At 38.1% G+C, this 23,495-nt stretch overlaps 1 protein-coding gene across 9 annotated transcripts; it reads left to right on the top strand.

Annotated features, from left to right (window-relative positions):
* Positions 1-554: 554 nt before the first annotated feature.
* On the top strand, positions 555-21,867 carry gipc1 (GIPC PDZ domain containing family, member 1). Of its 9 annotated transcripts, none has more exons than XM_069195925.1 (9): positions 555-716; positions 1,064-1,155; positions 4,835-4,944; positions 5,054-5,451; positions 9,367-9,552; positions 10,087-10,267; positions 15,134-15,246; positions 16,745-16,826; positions 17,827-21,867. In XM_069195925.1, exons 4-9 carry the CDS (start codon positions 5,167-5,169, stop codon positions 17,976-17,978), a joined length of 999 nt encoding a protein of 332 aa, XP_069052026.1. In that variant the 5' UTR covers positions 555-716; positions 1,064-1,155; positions 4,835-4,944; positions 5,054-5,166; the 3' UTR covers positions 17,979-21,867. The 9 variants fall into 9 exon arrangements, with proteins under 9 accessions (XP_069052026.1, XP_015205090.2, XP_006631827.2 ...); XM_015349604.2 differs by adding an exon at positions 3,035-3,111 and having other exon boundaries at positions 4,835-5,451; XM_006631764.3 differs by lacking the exon at positions 4,835-4,944.
* The last annotated feature ends 1,628 nt before the right edge of the window (positions 21,868-23,495 follow it).

Genomic DNA, 23,495 nt, shown 5'->3' with positions numbered 1-23,495 from the left:
TTTGTAGTTACGAAACAGCAACAATTTTAATCATTATATTCTTATTTTGCTCCGAACACCCCACAGGACTAACAAACACTTTTTTAATTTTTATTCGTGTAAATTAATTTATTTTCTTATTAAACATCAATTTGCCGTGTAAATCTCTTTCTGTAGTATCACCGCCGGTTTTTGTCTTTGATCAAGTTTAGCGAAATATTTTCAGATCAATGTCGTACAAACGCACGTACTGTAAAGGAGAGCCCAGAAAATAAATCCCCCAAACTAGTCTCGCTTTCTTATCTAGAGGAGCACAGAACTGCTCCCTAATGCCTCCTTCATTTCCGAGTCCCGGTTTAAACCAGTTCTGTACCCCAAGGACTGATCAGACTCAACGATGCAGAGATCCGGTGTTAAACTTTTACTTGCAGAACCGAAAAAAAAAGGACCAATATCATCCTCCCTAGCGATGCCTGCACCATTGGTTACCCTTTAACCCGCTTCACAGCATTTTTCTGATTAGCGGAGAGAGCAGTTTGGGAAGGTTCTGGTTGGCTGGGAGCGACGGCCGCATGAATCCCCCCAGTTTCCCGGTGCTATTGGTCTCTGGAAGCTCTCAGATGGTCCTGGTTGGCCGTGGGAAAGTACGTCCCTCCTGCCGCATGAGTCCTGCTGCTTTGCCTTATCAGCCTTTCCCTGTGCGATTGAGCATTTGGCTCCGGCTGCCATTTGACGCGGTAAGGATGACCCAGATGTTAGCTTGACAGGTTCGGAGGGTCTACTGTCCTGCTTTGTGTGTATCTTTCTGGGTCTCGGAAAGGTCATCTAACCGGTAGGGCGCGTCGGATTTCAGCGGGGATCGGTTCGTACTGCTCAGGGTCTGCTGTGCTTTGTAAACTGGGTGAGACAGGGGTGTGTCTTAATTAACAGCTGTTATTTTAAAAATAATGATAATAATTCACTGTTGTGATACAGTAGTATGTTTAAAGTTGTACTTAAGTAATAATTAAAATTAAAAAGCCAACTGTTTTTCCGTCATCTGTGGACGTTAATTTTTAAACTGTAAAATTTAAATGTTTTTCAGCTTAAATATTGTCTTAAAGTGGTCTTCGCGAGTCCGTCATTCAAAGTCAATGCCTGGTTTTTAAACTGAAGATCTTTAAGAGGAACAGTAAGGTAAGTTCTCTTGTCTCTTCAAATTTGACCATAATTATATGAGAGCGTTCACTGCTACTTAATTAGGATCATTCTATGATCCAGTGCATCGTAATTTGTTTAATATTATTAAGATTACCGTAGATAAAGGGCATAGGGATACGTCAGTTATAATTTGTGTGGTATCCAAACCTTGACACAGGGTTGACGTGCGAAAAATGCACTTTACGAGAAAGAATTCTAAAACATAGTTCTCGACGGAAATGACTAATATGGACTCAAAACGGTCTGGGACTTAAGTATCCGAGCATGTGTCACGTATCAAGTCCGGATACCATGTATCTGTGTGTCACATTAGTGTCCAGTCGCCTTGAGCAAAGACGGTCGGAAATTCAGATCAGCAGGAGATCTGTGGACAACAATTCGACATGTCTAGCTACGCGTCTACTCCAGTTTAACGTAACATAATGTTTTATTATTTTTCAAATCCATTTACTCACACGCAGTGACAGATAACTGTCATTCTTCCCCCTCTGTTTCTTTTCTCTACGCGAAAACAATTTAGCATAAATCAGATGCCAAAATCATAAAGGAACGTATGTCTTTCAGTTGAAGGACGAGGGGGTAGGGGTGTTGTTCTTTGACACGTTCTAGCTAAAAAAAGCTTTTAGGTGACTGAACATTTGGTGTTGCACCTGTGAAACAGCTGTGACATGAACTGCACAAGCTGTTTCTCATTGCTCTCACATTTTAAGAGAGAGGAGAACTTCAAAGCCCTTGAAAATCACCACTATCTGCTGGCAAATTATCTGGGAACATTGAGGTTCTGTGTCCTTGACAGTAAGGTGGTTTAAATGTGGATGCTAGTTATACAGATCTATAAAGAATACTCCTGACTGGCACTGTGTCCAAAATTGTTACAGACAAGAGAAGACCATTTAGTCTAAGATGTGCTGGTATAAATTCAGAACTTGTGTGTACTTGATAAGAAGTAAGGTAGAAAGTCTGCATTGGCCTTTTCAGAAGGTTTTGGCAGATTTATGTTTATGCTAACACAGGGCACCATCCATATCCAAGAAAACCTGACACGCCTGTTATTGTGTTTAGGACTGCTACAATTGAATTATTCTGCATGAGCAGATACTGTAGCTGTTTGTCCAGAAGTTGGTTTACATGTGCTCTAAATCTTTTTCATTTCTTATTAATGTTGTTTGATAATTTTGAAAGGCTGATACAACAGCAGTTGGGCTGTATGATTTTATCTGAGGCCTGTTTTTTAATTTGATAACATTTATGATGTCTAAATGTTTACCGGGATTCAATAATCTAATTCAATAATTGAATTCATAATTCAAAATCTGCTTACCTTACCAAAATGCATGCCAATCATACAGTTATTTTTGTTAGCTTATTAATAAAGTTAATTTCAAAGTGACAATTTCAAAACTTTTTTAGATAAAAGAACATATTAACAATTTTTCTGGTTCAGCAATATGTAACCATTTTTTGCACCTCTACAAGTATGTTTGGGCTGTATAGTGTGTCTAAAGACCTACACTTTATCCTTGTGATAAAATATGCAGTTGTTACTGTGAAACAAAAAAGTAAAAAAATGTCAGCTGTATCTCAAAACCTCAAAGGAGCTACCTTCTGCTACAGAATATACGGTGTTTCGTCTAAGAATCCTTGCTTGACTTTACAGTCTATATAATTAAATCCTGGATATTTGGCAAGCAAAACATTTTTGTTAAATGCCATAGTGATGTAGTGATCACGGTAAGACTTTTCACTGTAGTCATCAAAGCTTTTATTCGGAGTGGTGAGCTTGCAGTACAACAACATAACAAAAAGCTATTTTCTTCCTTCCTCCCTTCCCCTGTGACCCTAAAACCCTTTCCAGATCATAACCAGTTGCCACAATTTATCAGTGTTTATGGGCACGACCAACAAGGCTTCTACTGTGTTGCTGCCACACTGGTCTGTAGATTTGCATGATATCTATGTGTATCTATGTGTACAATATTAAAAAAGTAAAATGCCTACTAACCCCAGGAAAGGGAATGCAACCAGAACTGGTTTATGGCAATAGATGTCTCCTGGCCTCAGGTCAGGACAAGAAGCTGGATATAGCAAGATCTTGACATTAGTTTTATTAAGTCATGCCATGTTTTTACACTAAACATGTATATACAGTTGTGAGAAAAAGTTTGTGAACCCTTAGGAAGTATATGGATTTCTGCGTGAATGGCTCCTAAAATGTGTTCTGATCTTCATCTAAGTCATAATAATAAGTAAAGACAGTCTCATTTAACAAAAACACACACACAACATTATACATTGCCATATCCTTATTGAACAAATGGTTTAAACAATCAAGGTCATTGATGGGAAAAAGTATGTGAACCCTTATATTTAGTAACTAGTGGAACCTCCTTTATTGGCAATAACCTCAACCAAATGCTTTCTGTAGCTGCTGATCAGATCTGTTGAGAGGTTAGGAGGTATTTTGGCCTTTTCCTCAATACAAAACTGTTTCAGTTAATGTATGTTTTTGGGATGTCTTGATTGAACGACCTGCTTCAGATCACGCCATATCATTTCAATGGGACTGAGGTCAGGACTCTTGACTTGGCCATTCTAAAATACGAAATTTCTTCTATTTGAGCCATTCTGTTGTTGATTTACTTCTTTGTTTTAGATCATTGTCATGTTGCATGACCCAACCTCTTTTGAGTTTTAGGTCACAGACAGATGGCCTGACATTCATCTGTAGAATTTCCCGATATAACTTGGAATTCATTGGTCCCTCAATGATTGTAAGCCGTTCAGGCCCTGAGGCAGCAAAGCAGCCCCACACCATTATGCTCCCTCCACCATGCTTCACATTTGGGATTAGGTTTTGGTGTTGGTACAGTATGCAGTGCCCTTGCACTGATCTTTGTAGGACTCACACTCCTAGGGAGAGTAGCCATGGTGCTGAATTTCTTCCATTTGTAAACTATCTGTCTGACTGTGGACTGATGGAGGCCCAAGTCTTTAGTAATCCTTTTGTAACCCTTTCCAATCTTATACTGTACACTACAACAACTCTTCTTCTGAGGTCCTCTGAAATCTCTTTTGATCGGGTCACATTGCACTTCAACAGAATTCTGTTATGAAGAGCGGGTAACCAAACGTTTATACGGCAGGGCAGGTCAAACCCACACCTGAATTGATTGGAATACCTGATTGGAATTTGCCCTCTTTTCAAGATGTAATTATCCTAGAGGTTCACATACTTTTTCCATCAATGACCTTAATTGTTTAAAGCATTTGTTCAATAAAGATATAACAATGTAAAATGTTGTGTGTATTGTTTGTTAAATAAAATTGTCTTTATTTATTATTATGACTTAGATGAAGATCAGATCACATTTTAGGAGCCATTCATACAAAACTCCAGATAATTCCAAAGGGTTCACAAAGGTTTTCTTACAACTGTAGATGCATTGCACTAAAGTTTCAATACATGCTGTTGAAGCCAGAATGAGCATGAGAAATGTGTTTGGGATTTTGTGGTCGTGCAGAATGGACAGATATTTTAAACTTAGTGAAATAAAAGTTCTTTTACTTCTCCTAGAGTGTGAACTATTATATTTGGGATGATGCTGATTTCCTAATTTGTTAGGTAATTCTTTGTTTTCTCCTTCCTCTGTTTCAGGTCTGTCCAGAATCTAACTTCACTGCTGTTTGCCAGCACTTTCCAGAGTTGTTTGTAGTTTACAATGCACCATGGCTCTGTTCTAGTTGATGTGTCTGTTTCAGTCTCAGGCAAGTGCTTGGGATGCTGGTGAAATCCTGTGGGCTGCCTTTGTGAATACAGTTTGGCTGGTGGTTAATGATCGAGGTGGTTTGTCTCCTTGCCTTCTCCATTCTGCAGCTTTGGAGTGATCTGTGTCCAGCTGGCATCAGTGCTGCTGGACCCATGCCTGTCTAAGCCCCGTAGGACTTTTCCTTGCCTGGGAAGAGCGATTGGACTTGATAGGTAGCACCATGCCACTTGGTCTTGGGAGGAGGAAGAAGGCCTCGCCTCTGGTGGAGAATGAAGAGGCTGAGCCGATCCGAGCGGGCATGAATGTGCCAGGCCTGGAGGGCAGTGCCGAGAGCATGCATAGCTTCCAGCCTGGCTTACCACCCCCACCCCCAAGCCTGCGTCCCAGGCTGGTCTTCCACACTCAGCTGGCCCATGGAAGCCCAACTGGGCGAATAGAAGGCTTCACCAATGTCCGGGAGCTCTACAGCAAAATTGGGGAAGCCTTTGGGATCCCAGCAGCAGAGGTGAGCAGAGTCAGAAAATAGAATATTTTATATCACATTTCTTAATGATACTGTAGCTGATTCTCAGGGATGTTTCTCATACACGAAATGGTATTATCTCCTTTGTTACAATTGTTTTAATGTTAGATGCTGAGTAGTATAATGCAGGTTAGCAAGCTAGTATCAAATGCTATCTTGCATCTCCTTTATGACTTAAGACACTTCCAAGTTACAAAGACTAATTTAATTCAATGCACAGTACCATAAAATGCTTAGTCAGGATGGTACAAATGGTTAACACCTTCCAAATTTTTTTTAATATTCTTTTTCCTTCTTGGACTATATAATTCCAATAATTATGTTAAATGGCTGTGAAATTGCAGTACTAGTTTGTGGCCACTGAACAGCAGATATTTATGTTGGAAACTTGTCATCTGTGGCCAAGCCCTGCCTTCCTGTCACAACCTTTACCACTTCTGACAGTTATAACCTCTTCATACCTTTTCATCAGGCTATTCAAATATTTTGTATGTATTTTCTCCTGCAAAAACAAGACTCTCATAAGTAAACATGTGGAATTATACAATGTATGGTTGGTTTCTACAAAATAAAGATTTATCCTAATTGTAGACAATTATTGTTCTATTTTTTATTCTATTTGATTTGTTTTAAAAGACCACCAGCAAACACCTTTTTTCCTCTTCTGTAAAGTCATGCAAGCGTTAAGAAAATGTAATTAATCTACAAGCATTGGTAAGGTTACCACTGCTTTTAAAAAGCAAATGTATATGATCAATTCTTATTAACTGTTTTACATAATTTGAATGTGATAACCAAACATTTTGTTCAAAATGTGCTAACCTCCAAGTTCTAGTACTGCTGTGATTGATAGAGAAAGAACATTGAGTGAAATACAGCTTACAGCTGAGGCACTGGAATGTGCATTAGAAGGTATTTTAGTGTAAATTTTTCACATGTGAGTTCTCTATGTGGTTGTCGCTACATTTTCAGCTCATTTGAGCTTACAGTATGTGCACTGAGAAGAGGTATGGTTTTATAAATGATGTACTTATGGTTACAAGTGAAAAATTCTTATTATTCAAACATATAGTACTACTGGAATCTTGGGTAACATTTTATAAGTTAAAAGCACATAAATTATATTAAATTAATTGAAACAAAGATACATACATGTTTTTAGTCCTTTGCACGAGTAAATATTCATTTATTTGTATTCAACATTGTTTTTTAAACAAAAGAGCCTTTGGTGTATAGTGTTGTTGTGAAAGATGTAGTGTGTGAAACATCTCACAATAATAGTGATGTTAGAAGCTTATAAAAGTCTCTATAAAGGACACTAATTGAATAGGACAGGAAGGCCCAAAACTCTCAACATACATGTAGAAATCAGTGAAAATGTGCTTTATTCCCTTCTGAATCAGGTTTATACAGTGTAATTCAATAGATTCTCTATATAAATCTCCCGACCATGGCACACATGTTTTGGAAGTTATTTTGTAATAACAGCAGTATTTTCACCATGTGGCTGGAATTTTCTTTCTTAAACTAAGCAAGGCTGAGCTTGGTCAATACTTAGATGGGAGACTTCTGATGAATGGTGACAAGGGACAGTTTGTCTTTGAATATGACAAACTTTAGGAGATTAAACCGAGGTCCTTAATATTTAGTCATTAAAGTTCCACTAAAGTCACTGTTTATCAGAGTAGGAGGTTAACCATGATGTCCTGGTTAAATTTCACTCTCAGCTTGTGGGCATGGAGTGTGTCCTGTGTGTCAGTCAGGTGGTTGCTGGGTGCTAAGTGGTTGATGATGTAGACCAAATGCTTTGGGATTCTTAGGGTTGAAAAGTGCTGTATAAGTGCAGTTATAGGGTCTTTTTAATACCTCAGTTTGAATTGGTTGGGCTGTCCGTTCAACAGTACTGTTGCTTTTATACTGGGAGACATTTGAAATTGATTGGAATCTAGCTAGCTTTTCAGAATGTGTGTTCATGGGTAAGCACATTTTGGACAATACTTGCAGTACATAAGAGGTACTAAAGAATCCTTTTCCAAAGCAGTGTGCGGAAGTAGTTGAGCTTTTTTTTCTCTTGATCATTGCTAATTAAGGAACTTACTGTAGGGACTTGTTCTCTGCTGACTTCTTCTTTATTTATCAAATCTGGGTCATCCAAAGTTTTTATGTGCAAACGAAGGTGACAAATATCTAAAAACCCATGATTAAGAGTCAGTCTAAATGTCCTTAACTTTTAGATGCAACATTTGTTTTTCTCAGCCCTAGTTCGTGAATGGAAAGTTGTTTGAAAGGTAAAAGAGCGCCTAGCTGTAAATATTTCTGATCTGTTCTGAGTACATTTTCAGAAATAGAAAATGATGTAAAAAAAGTTGGTTTCCTCCATAAGCAGTGTGGATTGACCTAAACTCTTTAATTTATGAAATATGGAATGGAGCCATCCATCATTAGAAAGTCACTTATTCTTGGTGAAATACATTGCCTATCCTGGAAGAAAAAGGTATAAGGCCAAACCCTAGGAGGTTATCATTTATATTGAGCTGTCTACTCTGCTGAGAGGTGGGAGGGAGAAGGGAACAAAAATTGTAGAAGGGGCACATAACCTCATTGTGGCTGGAAGAAGCTCAGTGATCCAAGGCCTTTATCAAACAGCATTTAGAAGAATTCCTTTGAGTACCTAATTGCAGTTGTATTATATGTAGCATATTGTATATAAACCTCCACATTGTGCAAGATTTGGCGATTTACAGTTTAAAGATCTAAATCTAAAAGTCTGTTATATGGTTAACTAATGTATCTGCAGAAATTCTCTTTTTTAACTTATGTTCAGATCACCAGGTTCTATTGAACTCTTTAGGGTTCAGGTTAGGGGTTTAGGGGTTAGGTGCTTGGGGCTCTTCTCAGTGTGGTGTCCATGTGAGTTGCATTCCATGGAAGGGCATTGCTCTTCTAGCAAGAAATGGCTTCTCTTCTTACTTCCTCACCATGCTGTTTCCAAACCTGCATTGTTCTAACATCTACTGGAGCTATATTCCATAACTTTAACCATTGACACTTCTAATCACCTTAATCAAATTAACATACTATGCCATTTGTAGTTGTACTGTATGTCATCATGTTTTATAGCCCATTTTTAATTATTAAGAAATCTCCTGGATGACAGCAGGGTTTGAGGACTTCTTAATTGAAATTAATCTCGGGCTACTGCTCAGAGGATTTCAACCGCTTGCTCTTTTTTATATGCTTTGCTGGAAATAAGAAGTGTATCAGTTATCTGTGAAAACAAGGTTGCGGTAACCCAGCGATCATCTCAGTGTACAAGGGAGGACCATACCCTGCTATACCCATCACAGTATAGCAGTATCGTCCTAGCTATGCTGTGTATAGGAAGAACATGAAAGAAGATTTTTAGGACACCACAAATGGATAGCACAGAATCTTTGTACTAACAAGAAAGTGTGCTGTTCTGAGTTACTATTTAAAGCTTTATGATATAGTTCAGTAGCAAGTGTTTTTATATATTTTGGGAGTAACCAAAGTGTTATGTTGCACACTCTGAAAATGGTGTGTGTTACATTTTTCAAGTTTGACATAATATAAAAAAAAACAGCTTGGTGTTTCATTGTCATCAGTTACTGCCAGAATAAGGCGACTGTGCACTTTGTGGAAAACTCAGATTAAAAATTGAAAAAAGTGTTTATGATATTAATAAGAGCTTGGGCTGGAGACTTGTGTGTGGGGAGCAGTCTGGTGTGCCACAACATTTGTCTGTCATAAACTCTGCTTTAAAAGTCTTTTTAAGACCATTTGCATTTTAAAGTGTATTATGTAGAAGGATTAGTTGACCTGGAGGGCTCTGGAGGCTGTGTATCTCAAGCTGTGCTTACTCTTTTCTCTGTCCAGGTGATGTTCTGTACCCTGAACACTCACAAGGTAGACATGGACAAGCTTCTCGGGGGGCAAATTGGGCTTGAGGACTTCATCTTTGCCCACATCCAAGGCCAGCGGAAGGAAGTGGAAGTGTTCAAGAGCGAGGATGCCTTAGGCCTCACAATTACTGATAATGGAGCTGGGTATGCCTTCATCAAGGTAGGCCTTTCATCACAGTTTCAGCTGTTTCCTCAGCAGGTCCCCAGTGGTAGAGCCTACGCCTGATCCAAAGTGACCCTCTGTCTTCATTAAGAAAAGCGGAATATTTCCCTAGCACGGGGGTATTCAGATGTTTCAGGCACGGTTTTTAAAAGGGCTTTGCAGTGTATTCACAAAACCTGTTGTTCTTCCCGTGTGTGCGTGTGGTGCAGTACCAGATCTTAAATGTTATGCTGTAGCAAAAATGCAATTTACTGAATGACCCAGAAGAGTTGGGGGAGGGACTACTTTATTCGTATGATTTTATAATGCAGGCGGGGTGGCATGATGGTACAGTGACTAGCATGCTGCCTTGGAGTTCTGGGGTCCTGGATTCGATTCCGGACCTGGGGTGCTATCTGTGTGTATCTGTACATTACCATAAATTGCAAATGTCCTGCCTTTTGATGTACTCCAGACTATACTCTTATTCAGATACCTTTTAAAAACTCTTTTAAGAAATTTTAAATGTGTGCAAAAATATTTATTTTACAGAGAATAAGAGAAGGCAGCATCATTGACAGGATTCAGGTGATCAATGTGGGTGACATGATCGAATCTATTAATGGTCAAGGCCTGATTGGCTGCCGGCACTACGAGGTGGCCAAGATGCTGAAGGAGCTGCCCAAAGGACAGAATTTCACCTTGAAGTTGGTGGAGCCAATGAAAGCTTTTGGTGAGTGCCGAGATAGATCTGCGTGTGTGTGCATCTTGGAGAAAAGGAGCAAATTCCTATTTTCAGTTCAGTCCAGTTACAGAAAGGAAGTGATTATTGCTGTGTTCAGGTAAGTAATTTAAAGATACATCCTTTTTCTCTTGTCTTAATGCAATACAGGGTTGCGGGGGAGCCAGAGCCCGTTTTGGCAAGCAACGTGAACAAGGCAGGAGACACTCTGTGTGTGCCCTGCAATGAACTGGTGTTCTATGCAGACACAAACACTAACACACTCACTCCAGGGCTGATTTTCCCAAAAGCGAGTTAACCTGCCAATGTTTCTTGGGACTATGCAAAGAAACTGGAGTACCAAGATGAAATTCAGTTTATATTTATATAGCGCCGTTCACAACAAGGTTGCCCCAAGGCGCTTAACAATGCAAGTAACCATACTTAGTAAGGAGAAAAAAAACCTCTAGGGGTCCAAGGTCAACTGGCTGCCCAACCCCTTTGGGCATGCTAACATTATATAAGTTAAAAAAAGGAAATAAATGAATGAGGGTATTAGTCCATTCATCCATCATGTCTTCTGTATGTCAGTACTCCATGCAGATCTTTGTAGACCAGCAAAATCCTCCTAAACGATAGCTATATCCACAATGTCCCTTTTCGATCCATGGCAGTGATGCAGCATCCAAATCAGATGGTACCTATCCAATGTGGGGAGGAGAATAGGATAGTTTGGTCAGAACAGATGTATCTACCTGATGGGCCAACATAGAGACACACAATGGCATGTACAGCGGCACCAGCAGCCATGGTTGCAGCAGGCTATGATGTAAAGTGTGAGTAGGCTAGGCTGAAGTAATAGGTCTTCAGTCTGGATTTGAATACTGAGATTGACTCAGTATCCTGAATATGGGGTGGGAGACTGTTCCAAAAGGTAGGAGCCCTGTAACTAAAGGCTTTACTGCCAACTGTTTTTTTAGTAATGCGTGGAATATGAAGAAGACCTGCATTCTGTGATCTAAGCAGGTGACTTGGATGGTATACAGTTCTATTGGATAGACAGGTGCCTGACCTCTGAGAGCCTTGTAAGTAGAAGGATTTAGAAACCTGCCCTGTACCTGACAGGAAGCCAATGAAGAGAGCCAAGTATAGGGGTTATTTGTCATACTTTCTGCTCCTAGTAACAATTCTAGCTGTTGCATTCTGAATTTGCTGTAAGGTATTGAAAGAGTTGTGGGTGCTCCCTGATAGTAGGGCATTGCAGTAGTCTAACCTGCTGTATACAAGAGCATGTATCAGTTTCTCTGTGTCTTGAGTTGAGAGAAACTGCCATAGTTTTGCAATATTTCTTAACTATAGGAAACATGTTTCCAATACTGTTCTAACATGAGAGTTAAATGAGAGCCTTGTATCTAACTTAAGTGCTGAAGTTATAGTGGTCCTATCAGTATTGTTTCCTCCAAAGAACAGAACCTCAGTTTTATCAGAGTTGAGTAACAAAAAGTTTTCACACATCCAAGTCTTTACTTCATTAATGCAATTAACTAAAGTGATAATAGAAGAGTTGTCATTGGGTGTAAATGAAATGTATTTTTGAGTGTCATCAGGATATGAATGAAAGTTAATATGATGTTTTCGTATTATCCTACAGCATGTAGAGAGAGAACAATATTGATTACAGCACTGATCCCTGTGGTACCCCAAATTGAATTGGTGACATTGAAGAAGCAGTACAATTATTAGATATTTTAGCATAATGAAAACAATTAATTAAATATGAATTAAACCACTTAAGTACGGTTCTACATAAGCCAACCTCAAACTCAAGCCTGTTTAACAAAACAGAGTGGTCAACCGTGTGAAAGGCAGCACTAAGATCTAGAAGCACAGGCACTGTTGCATTCCCCGCATCAGTAGCTAACAGAATATCATTTACGACTCATTAATGCAGTTTCAGTGCTGTGGCCTGGGCGGAACCAGACTGAAATTTCTCAATTATATTATTTGAATCCAGATACGATTGCAGTTAGGCCATAACTATTCTCTCAAGAATTTTAGATAGAAATGGGATGTTTGAGACTGGCCTGTAGTTAAGAACTTGTGGATCCAAATTTGACTTCTTAAGGAGCGGTCTAACAACTGCTAACTTAAATTTATCAGGTACAACACCTGATGGCAAGGGATGTGTTCATTATACTAATTATAGGTCCTGCAAGTACTTCGAGGGAATCTTTGACTAGCTGAGTGGGGATGGGATCTAGCGGACAGGTGGTTGACTTTGTCTTAATAATTAATTTATTGAGTTCTTGTTCATTAACTAATTGAAAAACACTAAAGAGGTGCTCATTTTATTTCTTTACCAGACTTTTTTGCAGCTTATTTGATTGTGTTTGAAGTCTTATGGTGTTCATTTTATTATTAATGAAGTTCATGAAATCGTCACTACTAAAGTTAATTAAAGATCATATAAAAAAAGATACAAATTAAAGATCATTTGGAACAAATGTCCAACTGTCATTCAGCTCTTGTGGACCTGTCCTTGTGGACCATTAATTAAAACATTACTTGCTTAATGGATCAGTTGCCTAGTTTTCCTAATCTTTATATAACATGCCATTTAGGGCGAGTAGTGCTAGTGACACCTAAATTGAAGAGGATTTTATGTGCATCTGTCATTTATGTGTTTGGCCATGCTAACTGACCACAGGAGTTTAATGTTGCTCTTTTCTTTGCAAGAAATGTACTCAGTCTACTAATTTGTAAATAATGGAAACATTATTTTTTTACCTTTATGAGTCCACAGTTCTGTGTAATTACTTTAGTTGTAATAGGTATCGCTGCATTAATTGTGAGATATGCTGTGTGGCAAAACTGAACAATTAGAAAAGCTGAAACTGTACCAATAGAAATATAAGGTGTGTGGAAGTTTCACTTTATAATCACATGCTGAAGCTTACTGGTTCTAATTAATATTATATGTTTATTTGAAGTAAAATCTAAGTTTCACCAGTCAGAAGAATTGCTCCTGTTAAGGCACAAGTGCAGTACCAACCTTTTGTAAGTGTGGGGGCCGAGATGGGTATCAAAGATAGTTGGTTCTCAAAAGGGGGCCTCCCTGTAGCACATTTTTCACTTTTTTAGTAAGACAATGCGTGCAATTATGGAATTGGTTTATTATGGGATGGCATTTACCACTGCAGTAGTGGTGAGGTCATTTACATCTCTCCTGGTGGTACGGCGCTGAAGTGGAAATCCATATTTGGGAGTGTATAAAGAAAGGAAAATGCATCCCAAAAGTAAAGAAAAATCAAGCCGCGTATCGCCCAGACTGTTGAGTGAGCAACAAGGGCTCCATCTGGTGGAAGTTTTTGGTATTAAAAAATATAGTCGTGCTTAATTTAAAAGATTGAAATGCGAGAACTTTCACAGAAGGAAGGATAAAAGATAAACAACAATATTTACCTACAGTAGTAAAATGTTTCCAAAATTACTTATTTCATGACGGTAAACCCAGAGACTGCTAAAAACTCACAAGAAGTGTCAAAATGCTTTATTAGTTGGATTAAAATGAAGTTGTAAAACGTAATTTAATTTATTTTTTCCTTTTGAAACCAAACATCAAAAGATGTTTCAGTAAATTTCCATACTTTATAATTTTTATTAATGTGAGCTCTAAAATTGTATAATTTACACAGTTATCCTGAGCCTCATTTTATCATGTTGGTAGGCTCATGTCCATGTGCATTTATAATAATAATAATACACTTTATTTTATATAGCGCCTTTAAAGGTGGCTTCTCAAAGCGCTTTACAGGATTACAATAACAATAAATAAGAAGACTACAACAATAAACAAGAAGATTTCACAAGATAAGACACAATTACAACAATACAACAATAACAATAGAGGAGACCGTGGAAGGTGGTACTAAGAAGAGCAGAGGGGTGAAGAATGGAACCAGTTAAGTAAAGGCTTTTCTGAAGAAGAAGGTTTTGAGTCTGGATTTGAAGGAGTTAAGAGAAGGTGACTCTCCTTGGGCAAAGAGTTCCAGAGCTTGGGGGAATAGCAGGAGAAGGCCCTGTCGCCCATACAATGTAGACGGGCTTGGGGACAGTAAGGAGGGCAGAATTTGAAGAGCGGAGGTTGCGAGGTGGGGAGTAGGTCGATAAAAGTTCAGACAGGTATTGAGGTGCCAAGCCATGTAAAGCCTTATAGGTGAGCATAAGGATTTTAAAGTCTACGTGGAATTTGACCGGAAGCCAGTGCAAGGACTCCAGAATAGGTGTAATGTGAACACTTGCACTAGACCTGGTCAGGATTCTGGCTGCTGAATTTTGGACATACTGCAGTTTGTTCAGAGTAGATTTAGATACCCCAGAGAGCAGAGCATTGCAGTAGTCAATTCAAGAGAATACAAATATGTTGATCCCCTTTTCAGACACGGTTAATGATAGCATAGGGTGTAGTCTTGCGATATTTGTAAGGTGAAAAAAAGATGTTTTGACAGTATGCTGTACATGTGGGTCAAATGTTAAGCCAGAATCGAATATAACCCAAAGGTTTTTCAATTTTGATTTTAATCATTTTAATAATTATGAAGTGAATTGTGTTTTTGAGGTTATTTTAGTATTTTCATCATCATAATTGATTAATATGTTGCTTGGCTCATCTTTGATGAACCTGTGACACTTTGGTCTGGAGTCCAGAACTACATAATCTTTGACCAGAGCTTTGAGATGTAGCTTGCTGTGAAAGTGACCTGTGCACTTGTAAGGCCTCAAAAATCACGCATGCAACACATGTTAGAAACTGCTTGGCCTACAGTTAGGCAGTGTGCAGAACAGAAACTGAAGAGCTTGTGGGACTTTGTTTTCCAGACATGATCAGCCAGCGATCGGGAGGTGGCAGATCAAGTTCTGCCTCCCAGCTGGGAACGGGTCGGGGAACGCTGCGTCTGCGCTCCAAAGGTCCTGCGACTGTGGAGGATCTGGTGAGTTGAAGGACAGGGGTCACTCTTGAGTGCTGTGTCTGCCTTCGCTGAAAAAGTGGAAATTTACACCTCACTACCCTGGAATAAAATGCCCTGTTTAGAACTGCCTGTTTTAGAATCAGCTTCCAAGAATTACTTTTCTTGCCTGCTGGAGCCATTCGTCCTTTAAATTGTTACACTCTTCCATGCACTTGATGGAATTTGAAGGAGCAGCACATAATCTAACTTCGGCTTTAGTGACATACAGTATGGATCATTGGCTGGAGGGCTGAAAAAGGTTCTTTACGGTTTTTAAGCCACTCAGGTGCTTCCATCCAGTTGTTTCTTAACAAATCTAAAGCATGACTCGCTTGCTCCAGACACCCACCCCTCTTTATGTAGTGACTTGTATTCTGTCTATCCTGAAAACACCTTGGTCCAGCTCTACAATTAACCTAGCCATCATATCTGTGGGTGGTGGGAGGAATCCTATACAGACCTGCAGAGAATGTGCAAACTCCACACACATTTGCGTGATTTGTACTTGTGATGTCCTTTTTTTCCCAGCTTGTACTGTACCATTACAGATGACTTGCATGTTCTATTTTTATCCTATTGTAAAGTTCATTTGTGACCAAACTTAAGCTTCATGACACAAGGCACCAGCTTTTGTGGGTAAAATACCTTGTTAAACATAATCCATTTGTTTTCTTCTAACGAATGGACCACATAGACACCTGCAACAAAACCTAAAACCTAAAACCTAAAACAAGAAAAACAGAAAGGATGACATTTTTTACCTTTCATTAGTCTGTTCTTATCATATTACTGGGGAAAACTATATTTCTCCCAACTACATAATTGTATCCAATTTGACATTGCAGTCAACTAGTTGCCATTTGTGAAAATTGTCCTTTCAGTTTTTTATGCTTTGGAACTGTGCGAGAGATCATTCAGAACCTGGATTATGAGTTTTTGTGTCTTTTAATACAAAGTGATAAGAAGATTTTCCAGATGTTTCTATAAATTAACTGAAGTTCTTTGTTAAACTGCATAACTGTAATACAGGCTTTAAAAACCTGAAGATCTGCTCAGCATGTTCTGAGATGACCATCTTTCTTGAGCGACTAAACATGACTGTTTACCAATAGCAGGTATTTTCTGAAACCCAAGACAACGCAAGTGCAGAAAACAGTACAACTAGAGATTAGTTGCCCACAGTATGCAGTATGAAGGTCTTTATTACAATATAAACCAGATTTAATGAGGTCTGTTGGACAGAGAGTTCATCGGACACATGGTTTGCTAGTTATTTGATCCGAGAATCTCATCTAACTGTTTCTTGAAAGAAGCCAGGCTATTGGCTTCAGCCACGTAGAAGAGTAGCTTGATCCGCGCTTCCACAACCTTGTGCATAAAGAGATTTTAAGGTGGGGAAAAAATGGATGTTGATTACAGAATGTTGGTGCAAATAGGAGCCTCTTGCAGAGATGAGAATATCTCTTCTTGTGTTTTCCAGCCATCTGCTTTTGAAGAGAAAGCCATTGAGAAGGTAGATGACCTTTTGGAGAGCTACATGGGAATTCGAGATTGTGAGCTGGGTGAGTGCTTCTGCTTCTCAATGCAGTTATGAAATGCCATGAGCTGTTTGCTAAAAGCTGCTGTTAGTATTGCATATCTTTAAAATCTTATGGGTCACAATGACTGTTGTCAGATTGAGTTCCTAATCAGATGTCTTACCTAACTGCAGATGTTGAGTTTTTTCACTGTCTTTTGTGAAGGAAATCTGAGTTCATGGTACACAAGATGTGATCCTTTGAGTGTCTCTTGTGATCCAAAATCCTCTCATATCTCCATCTACAGTTAGCCTTGTATTATATTTTGTACAAGTTGTCTACAGCTTATGTAGGGATGGAAAGATGGAAATGGGTGTGCAATTAATATTACCCATTGATGACTTACTGTTAAATTGCACTTGCAATTGCAATTGTTCTCAAATCAGCCTCTACTAGTGGGTTAGGATGTCTTCCTTATATGAGACACCGATAAACATTGAGGGCTTCAATTGTAAGCAAATAATTATTATAAAATACCTTTTGTTACATAGACCAGGCACTAATTGATGTTCATACATACAGGCGAAGGAATAAAAGTTAAATAATAAGATACGTAAGAGGGATAGGCAAATTTTTAATTACTTAATTGAACTAATAGTTTGGAAAATATGTCAAGGTTGGTTTCTTGGTATCAAGGACTAGAATTATGTTTCTCTGTTCTAAATAAAGTTATCTGCCTTAATGACTGTTTGCCAATTTGAATAGTTTTAATAGCATTTGGCATTGAGCTAAAAAAAGTCAGGTTACCATATTATAAAGATCAAATGTCTGTAAAGTAATTTTCAGTGTGTTTCTTGATTGTAATGGTAGAAGGCTGAATTTGATGTGCCTTGGTAATTCTTAGAAACTTGCTGCTCCCTCTTTTAAGAAACTGAAATTAAGTAGAAATTACCTAGTTAATAAAGCATAGCTGGGATAGACCCCACTATATGTTAATGAAATAGACTTTGCTTGTCCTTCTAACTGATGATGTTCCTCTGTTCAGCGGCCACGATGGTAGAGCTAGGAAAGGACAAGAGGAACCCGGACGAATTTGCAGAAGCGCTCGATGAGACACTGGGAGATTTTGCGTTTCCTGATGAGTTTGTGTTTGATGTGTGGGGAGCCATCGGGGACGCCAAGGTGGGAAGAGTATAGCTGTGGTCATCGGTTTGGACTCTGGAGGAGAGCCGTGCCATTCGCCAGCCATTCACCTCGCCTTGTTCCAGGTTCCTGTGTGAAGACCTTTCTTTTTTCAACTTGTCACCACTTGATCCTTAGTAAAATAACACGAATTGCTGGTGAATGAACTACCAACTGAACATATAAAGAAATTAGACTCTTTGTAGAGATTTCTATTCCACTACCTGGTGACGTCCTCCAGTTAATCTTGAATGAGCATTAATTTGAATGAAAACTTGCATCTTTCCCGGCTGGCTGCTTTTTCAATTGAGTAGGTTGTGTTGATCTGTTTTTGTCTAAAAGGAAGGTTTGACATTTCAGTTGCCTGTACATGAGTCAGCTTTAGGCAGGGCCTAAAGGATAGGAGATGTCTTATTGTTTTATCCTACAGTAAAATGGGTGAAGAACAATTGAACGTCTATAAGGAACTGGAAAAAACACAATACTGTACATGGAAGCAGTAGGTAGTTTACCATTTACTAAGTTCTCATTCTGAACCCTGGTTTTAACGGAGAGTCATTGAGTCTGCTTAAAACTTTAATAGTTAAATTTACTAAAAAATACAGTTGGCCTCTGCACTTGACTAATTCATGCTGGGATGTACGTTTTTGGAATATTGGTCCCCTACGCGTGATTATTTCACAAACTTATACCTTATAATGAAGTAAAAACTTTAATGGCTCCTTTTTTATTGTTTTTCTGATTCAGCTTTTCAGTCTATCAAGAAAGTCAAACTCCAATGCCATGAACCAGGATTTACTGTATTCTTCATTTGAAGAGAAGACTAAATATTATAAAATGTTATCAGTCTAAAAAAGTCAGGCATCTTTTTGCAGCTTTAATAAATCTAATGTTTCACGTTTAGTTTCAGACAAACTAAACCAGAGTGAATCAGAGAGTCCAATAAAACTTGAATAGGAAAAATCTGCAAACACCAAATGATAGGAAACAATTGCTACAAGCTGGCACAACTCTAAAACATTTTTGAAGAAAGAACAAAGTGAATGTAACAGTTACCTCAGAAAATGCCTTGGTCCATGTCTGGAAAATAACTGTTGTTTAACTCTAACTTTTTTTTTTAAGTAGTCATCCATTAGTTTTATATTAGTTTTAAAAACAAGACCAGCTGGTGGCAGGGCGCCAGTCCCAGTTCTTTTCAGTCCTCAATCGCATGTAAACTGCTTGTTGTGTTGAAAAGATGCTGTATTTCTTGGCCTTTTTTTGGAATCCAACGGTATCATATGGAGTGACACATGCTGTCACTGTGTATTAGACTTCGATAGCCATTAATAATTACTTTTTAATTTCTCCAATATTAAGTTGATATTTTATTAATAATTTATTAGTATTGAATATATCAGTGGTTGCTGGTGGTAGAAGTTTCTTCAATGCTGAGAACCCTGATTGACTTTGTTTTTTAGTTTGTTAATTAGTGCCTGGTCATAATCTTTTGAAAAGATGCAAAAATCAAACCAAACAAACCAGTATTTTTTTCCATTGCAGGGAATTAAAAGGTTTGTAGTTTGAGGTTTTCAAAGTATCCGGAGAAGCTTTCTGTTTCTCCATTTCATGGAAGCTATAAAGTTCCCAGTTATCAGGCAAGATGTTCAGAAACTCCATGGTCAGACTAATTTTTGAAGAGAATAAATTCTTAGAATTCAAGCTTTTTCCTTAAATGCTTTCCTTTTACACATTTAATCAAGGGTCAAGTGACAATTCAGATGTCCAGAAGATGTTTACCTTTCTTACTGACTACTGTGTGCATACTTTATAAAAGAAACAGGAGATGGTTTTACAGTTAAAAAAATATTTTTAGGTCTGCTTTGGTATAAATTGCTGCTTTTTATTAAGTGACAGCAGTATGATGCCTGATTCGTTGGTACTGTAGTTTCCAAACTGATGATCAAATTACTGTGAAGAACAAGAGGAGATATGGGACACTACTTAGATGCTTTTTGGTTGAATGTTACATTACCCTGGCATCCTGTTTTAGGGTCCTGTGATTTATTGTTGCATTAGTTGCAAAGGTTCCTTATAGGTATAGCGAACACCTGTGCAACATTCTTGTTAATTTCATGAACTGGGAATATAGCTAAAAACTCTGACCTCATCTTTAACCCCATGGAAATAACAATATTCTTTAGAGACTGGTAGAGTTACAGTAAGTGACTTTGACCTGCATTCTGTGAAATAGTAGTTGTTTTTTTTCTTTTAAAATTGAAGGGTTCATTTTAATCTTTACTTTCTTAATTTTGGAAAATCTGTCTAAGGGGGAAATTAGTTTTTGCAACAAAAACAAGTCTTTTGGAGAGTAAAATGGGAACTGCAATGCAGACATGAGTGCCAAAATAGATATTTGCTGCTGCCGTTGGAAGAGCTTCTTTTTTGGAATAAAAGCAATGCAAACACGTTTGTGGGCATCAGACTCCAGTGTTCCGTGATGCAGAAGAAGGTTAGTAATGTGTACATGTATAGGGCATATATGTATCTGTGTTAATGACATTTTCAATGTTCTACTTTTCAGTCCTTGTTTAATCCAGGATTCAGTCTGTCTTTGTGACAATATTGAAAAAACTCAAGTTTAAGCCAAATAAAAACCATGTAGTAGATAAATCAGAATTAAAACCACTGTAATGGAAGGCTTATTTTGCACAGTAAAAGACGTTGGGTTGCTTTGCATTGCTAAACAGTGACACATTGTCGTGGTTTTTTAGGCAAGAGCCTAGGCAGTGATGTAAAAGTGAGCACAAAGCCACTATAATTACAGAGACCTGGGAGAAGAAATTAAATATAACAATACCTGTTGTTAAACAGCAACCTGTCACAAGAGCTGTAGAACGAGAGCCTTACTGAGTCATCAGCTGGTACTGCATTGTAAAGATAGTTTTATATAAGAGTATTATAGAAATATACAGTGTATTTTTAGTGTACAATATAATCATTCTGATAGCACACTTTTAATACAAAATATGCCAAAATATTTTTAAAACCTGTAGAGCTATATTAGTTTTTAGACATCTTTTCTGATTGTAATTCATATTGTAATGTTAGGTTGAAAGTATAATGTTTTGTAAATGTGGTTTTCTTGGTATCATGACACTGGATTATTTTACGTATTGTTGTATCTTTTCAATATGGTATTGTCATTACATGTTTGAACTGGGGAACAATGTTGCAGCCCTGTTTGTTTTATTGTAGGTCAGAGAAAGAGAGATGGCTTTACTGTATTTCTTCATCACAGCTTTTCAGTAATCTTTTATTAACTAAACCATGTCTGGGTAGGCAGGAGTCAGCATTTTAATATTTTAATACATCCTCAAATATGTGTGGAATTCTTGATGTGTGCGAATATTTGTGTTTTCATTCATGTCTACTTCAACTTGAAAAGTGGATTTAAAAAATAGACTTAAATAATATTTGGGAAAGAAATACAGACATGCAATCATGTTTTATGCCAGAAATAATCTTCCATTTTATGTACTAAATAAATTGTCCTTGAAGCTGAATGGTGAAATGAGGTGGAACTATCTCTTTAAAAGACTTCAAAGGTTCTTCATTATCTGCTGTCCTTGTGAGTCACATGAACTTCATGCATGTTCCAGCTACATGTATAACTATATGAGCACCTAGTTTACAAATAGATAAAATTAGTTATAATTTCACCACACACCTGTTTAGAAAAGACACCATATTTCTTTATTAAAATTAATTTTGAAATAAAAGTGATTTTCTTACCCTTTTTGCTTACCCTTTTAAAACATTTGTGTAATTGCATTTGTGCAGTTTAGTAATTATGGGCTGTTGCTTAAGGATGAACCTTGCTAGAATTAACATATTGGTGAAAAATAAAATATGAAAAGAGCAATTTTGTGGGCAGACTTCTTTGTCAGCATCTTCTAAGAACAAATAGAGCATTCCTTCGCCTGTAATGTATCTGCTGTTACTAGATGCATGTCACTAACATAGTAATAATGTTGGAGATGTATACTCAAGTGCTTCTTGCAGCTGTGTGGGCAATATTTCCTGCTTTGTCTCTAGTTGTTGTCAGTCTAAAAAAAACCAAAGTTCAATGTTGAACTGATTTACTGAGAAAGTGGTATAGATGGTAGCATTTAAACAGACAATGCTTACTTTGGTTTCTTGTTAGTGGAAGTGTAAATTAGGAGAAGTTAGATTCCAGAGGGGTTTATTTATTGTGGGATGGAATAGTTAAGTGAATTTAACCACTGAGACAAAGTTAAAAAAGTCGTAGTTCCACTTAAAGCCACAAGAGGGAGCAAACCCTCCTTCAAAGTTAATGCACTTCTGTTTCAGGAATCTTCACATGAAGAATGAGGAACAAAAATGCCCTTGTTTCTTTCATTTCATCATCCCTCATTTTTTAGGGTAAATATAAATATTAAGCTCTGAGAACAGAGCTTTAGTCAGTGTACAGACTCAACAGAGAGCAAGGGGGTTTCCCTGTTTAAAAAAATTATGGTGATTTAAAAGCTAGCTCTTATAAAGATGAATACTTCACTTATAAAGATGATTCATCTTCACTCCACTCATAGTGGAGACCATGACCATACCTTAAAATTTTGCCCATTCTTATTTCATTTATTGCTTACTGCAGCAAAGGCTGATAAATAATATGTCCCTAGTCATATATCTGGCATAGAACCACTGTTCCAAATTAAGTGTCTCTGGAACCTTTTTGTGATGAAAAGTCTGATCTTCAAGCAATTAGAGTCTTCCTTGTAAAATTTTAAGAGACAAGATGCTACGTGTCCCGTAAGGGCTAAATTATTGCCCAACCTATTGCTCTACACAAAGTTTAACGTACATATACAGCCCATTTCGAGGCCAACCTTCAGATTGAGGAATGTGGACAAGATACTTATGAGGTATTAATGGAAGGAAACATTGGGTGTAACGGCTGAGTGGTGCAGTAGTTAGCATTGCTTGCTCACTGCAATGGGACCCTGAATACAATTCCGATCCTATGGTGCTATCTGCTTGGAGTTTGTATATTCTCCCCATGTTTGTGTTGGTTTCTGTCAGGTTCTTCTATTTACTCAACTGGTGGGTTAATTGGTTTCTGGGAAAATTGGCCCTGGTGTGAGAGTGTGTTTGGTTGTTTCTTTGTCTGCCCTGCAATGGACTGGCACCCATTGCTTGCTGGGATAGATTTTGGCTCCCCTGTGACTCTAAAATGGGTGAAGTGGATAGAAAATGGATGGATGGGTGGACATTGCCTGGGTTTTGCAAAGCTCAGCAGTGTGACTTTTCTTTGACTTCTATAGTCAGGTGAGTAAATCCAATACTTGTGTTCCCTGCAGGATCTTCCTGGTTCCATGGCCTGCTGATCACTGTAATGCATTATCACCTCAGTCAGGTCGCAACTCATCACAACTTATCTCATTCAGTTCACTCAGAGGACCTTGCCTGAAATCCTTAGGCAGATCAGTAGTGTTTTTGTATTGAAATCAGGCATCTTTTTCTTCAATACCA

This window comes from Lepisosteus oculatus, chromosome 11 (assembly GCF_040954835.1).
Source record: "Lepisosteus oculatus isolate fLepOcu1 chromosome 11, fLepOcu1.hap2, whole genome shotgun sequence".
Taxonomy (NCBI): Eukaryota; Metazoa; Chordata; class Actinopteri; order Semionotiformes; family Lepisosteidae; genus Lepisosteus; species Lepisosteus oculatus.
The sequence above is the reverse complement of the archived record's forward strand: the minus strand, read 5'-3'. Positions and strand labels throughout refer to the sequence as shown.

Coding starts and splice junctions, on each gene's coding strand:
- gipc1 (XM_006631764.3), top strand. CDS start 5,167: ATGCCACTTGGTCTTGGGAGGAGGAAGAAGGCCTCGCCTCTGGTGGAG. Junction 5,452..9,366: donor TTGGGATCCCAGCAGCAGAG/GTGAGCAGAGTC, acceptor TTCTCTGTCCAG/GTGATGTTCTGTACCCTGAA. Junction 10,268..15,133: donor GGAGCCAATGAAAGCTTTTG/GTGAGTGCCGAG, acceptor TTTGTTTTCCAG/ACATGATCAGCCAGCGATCG.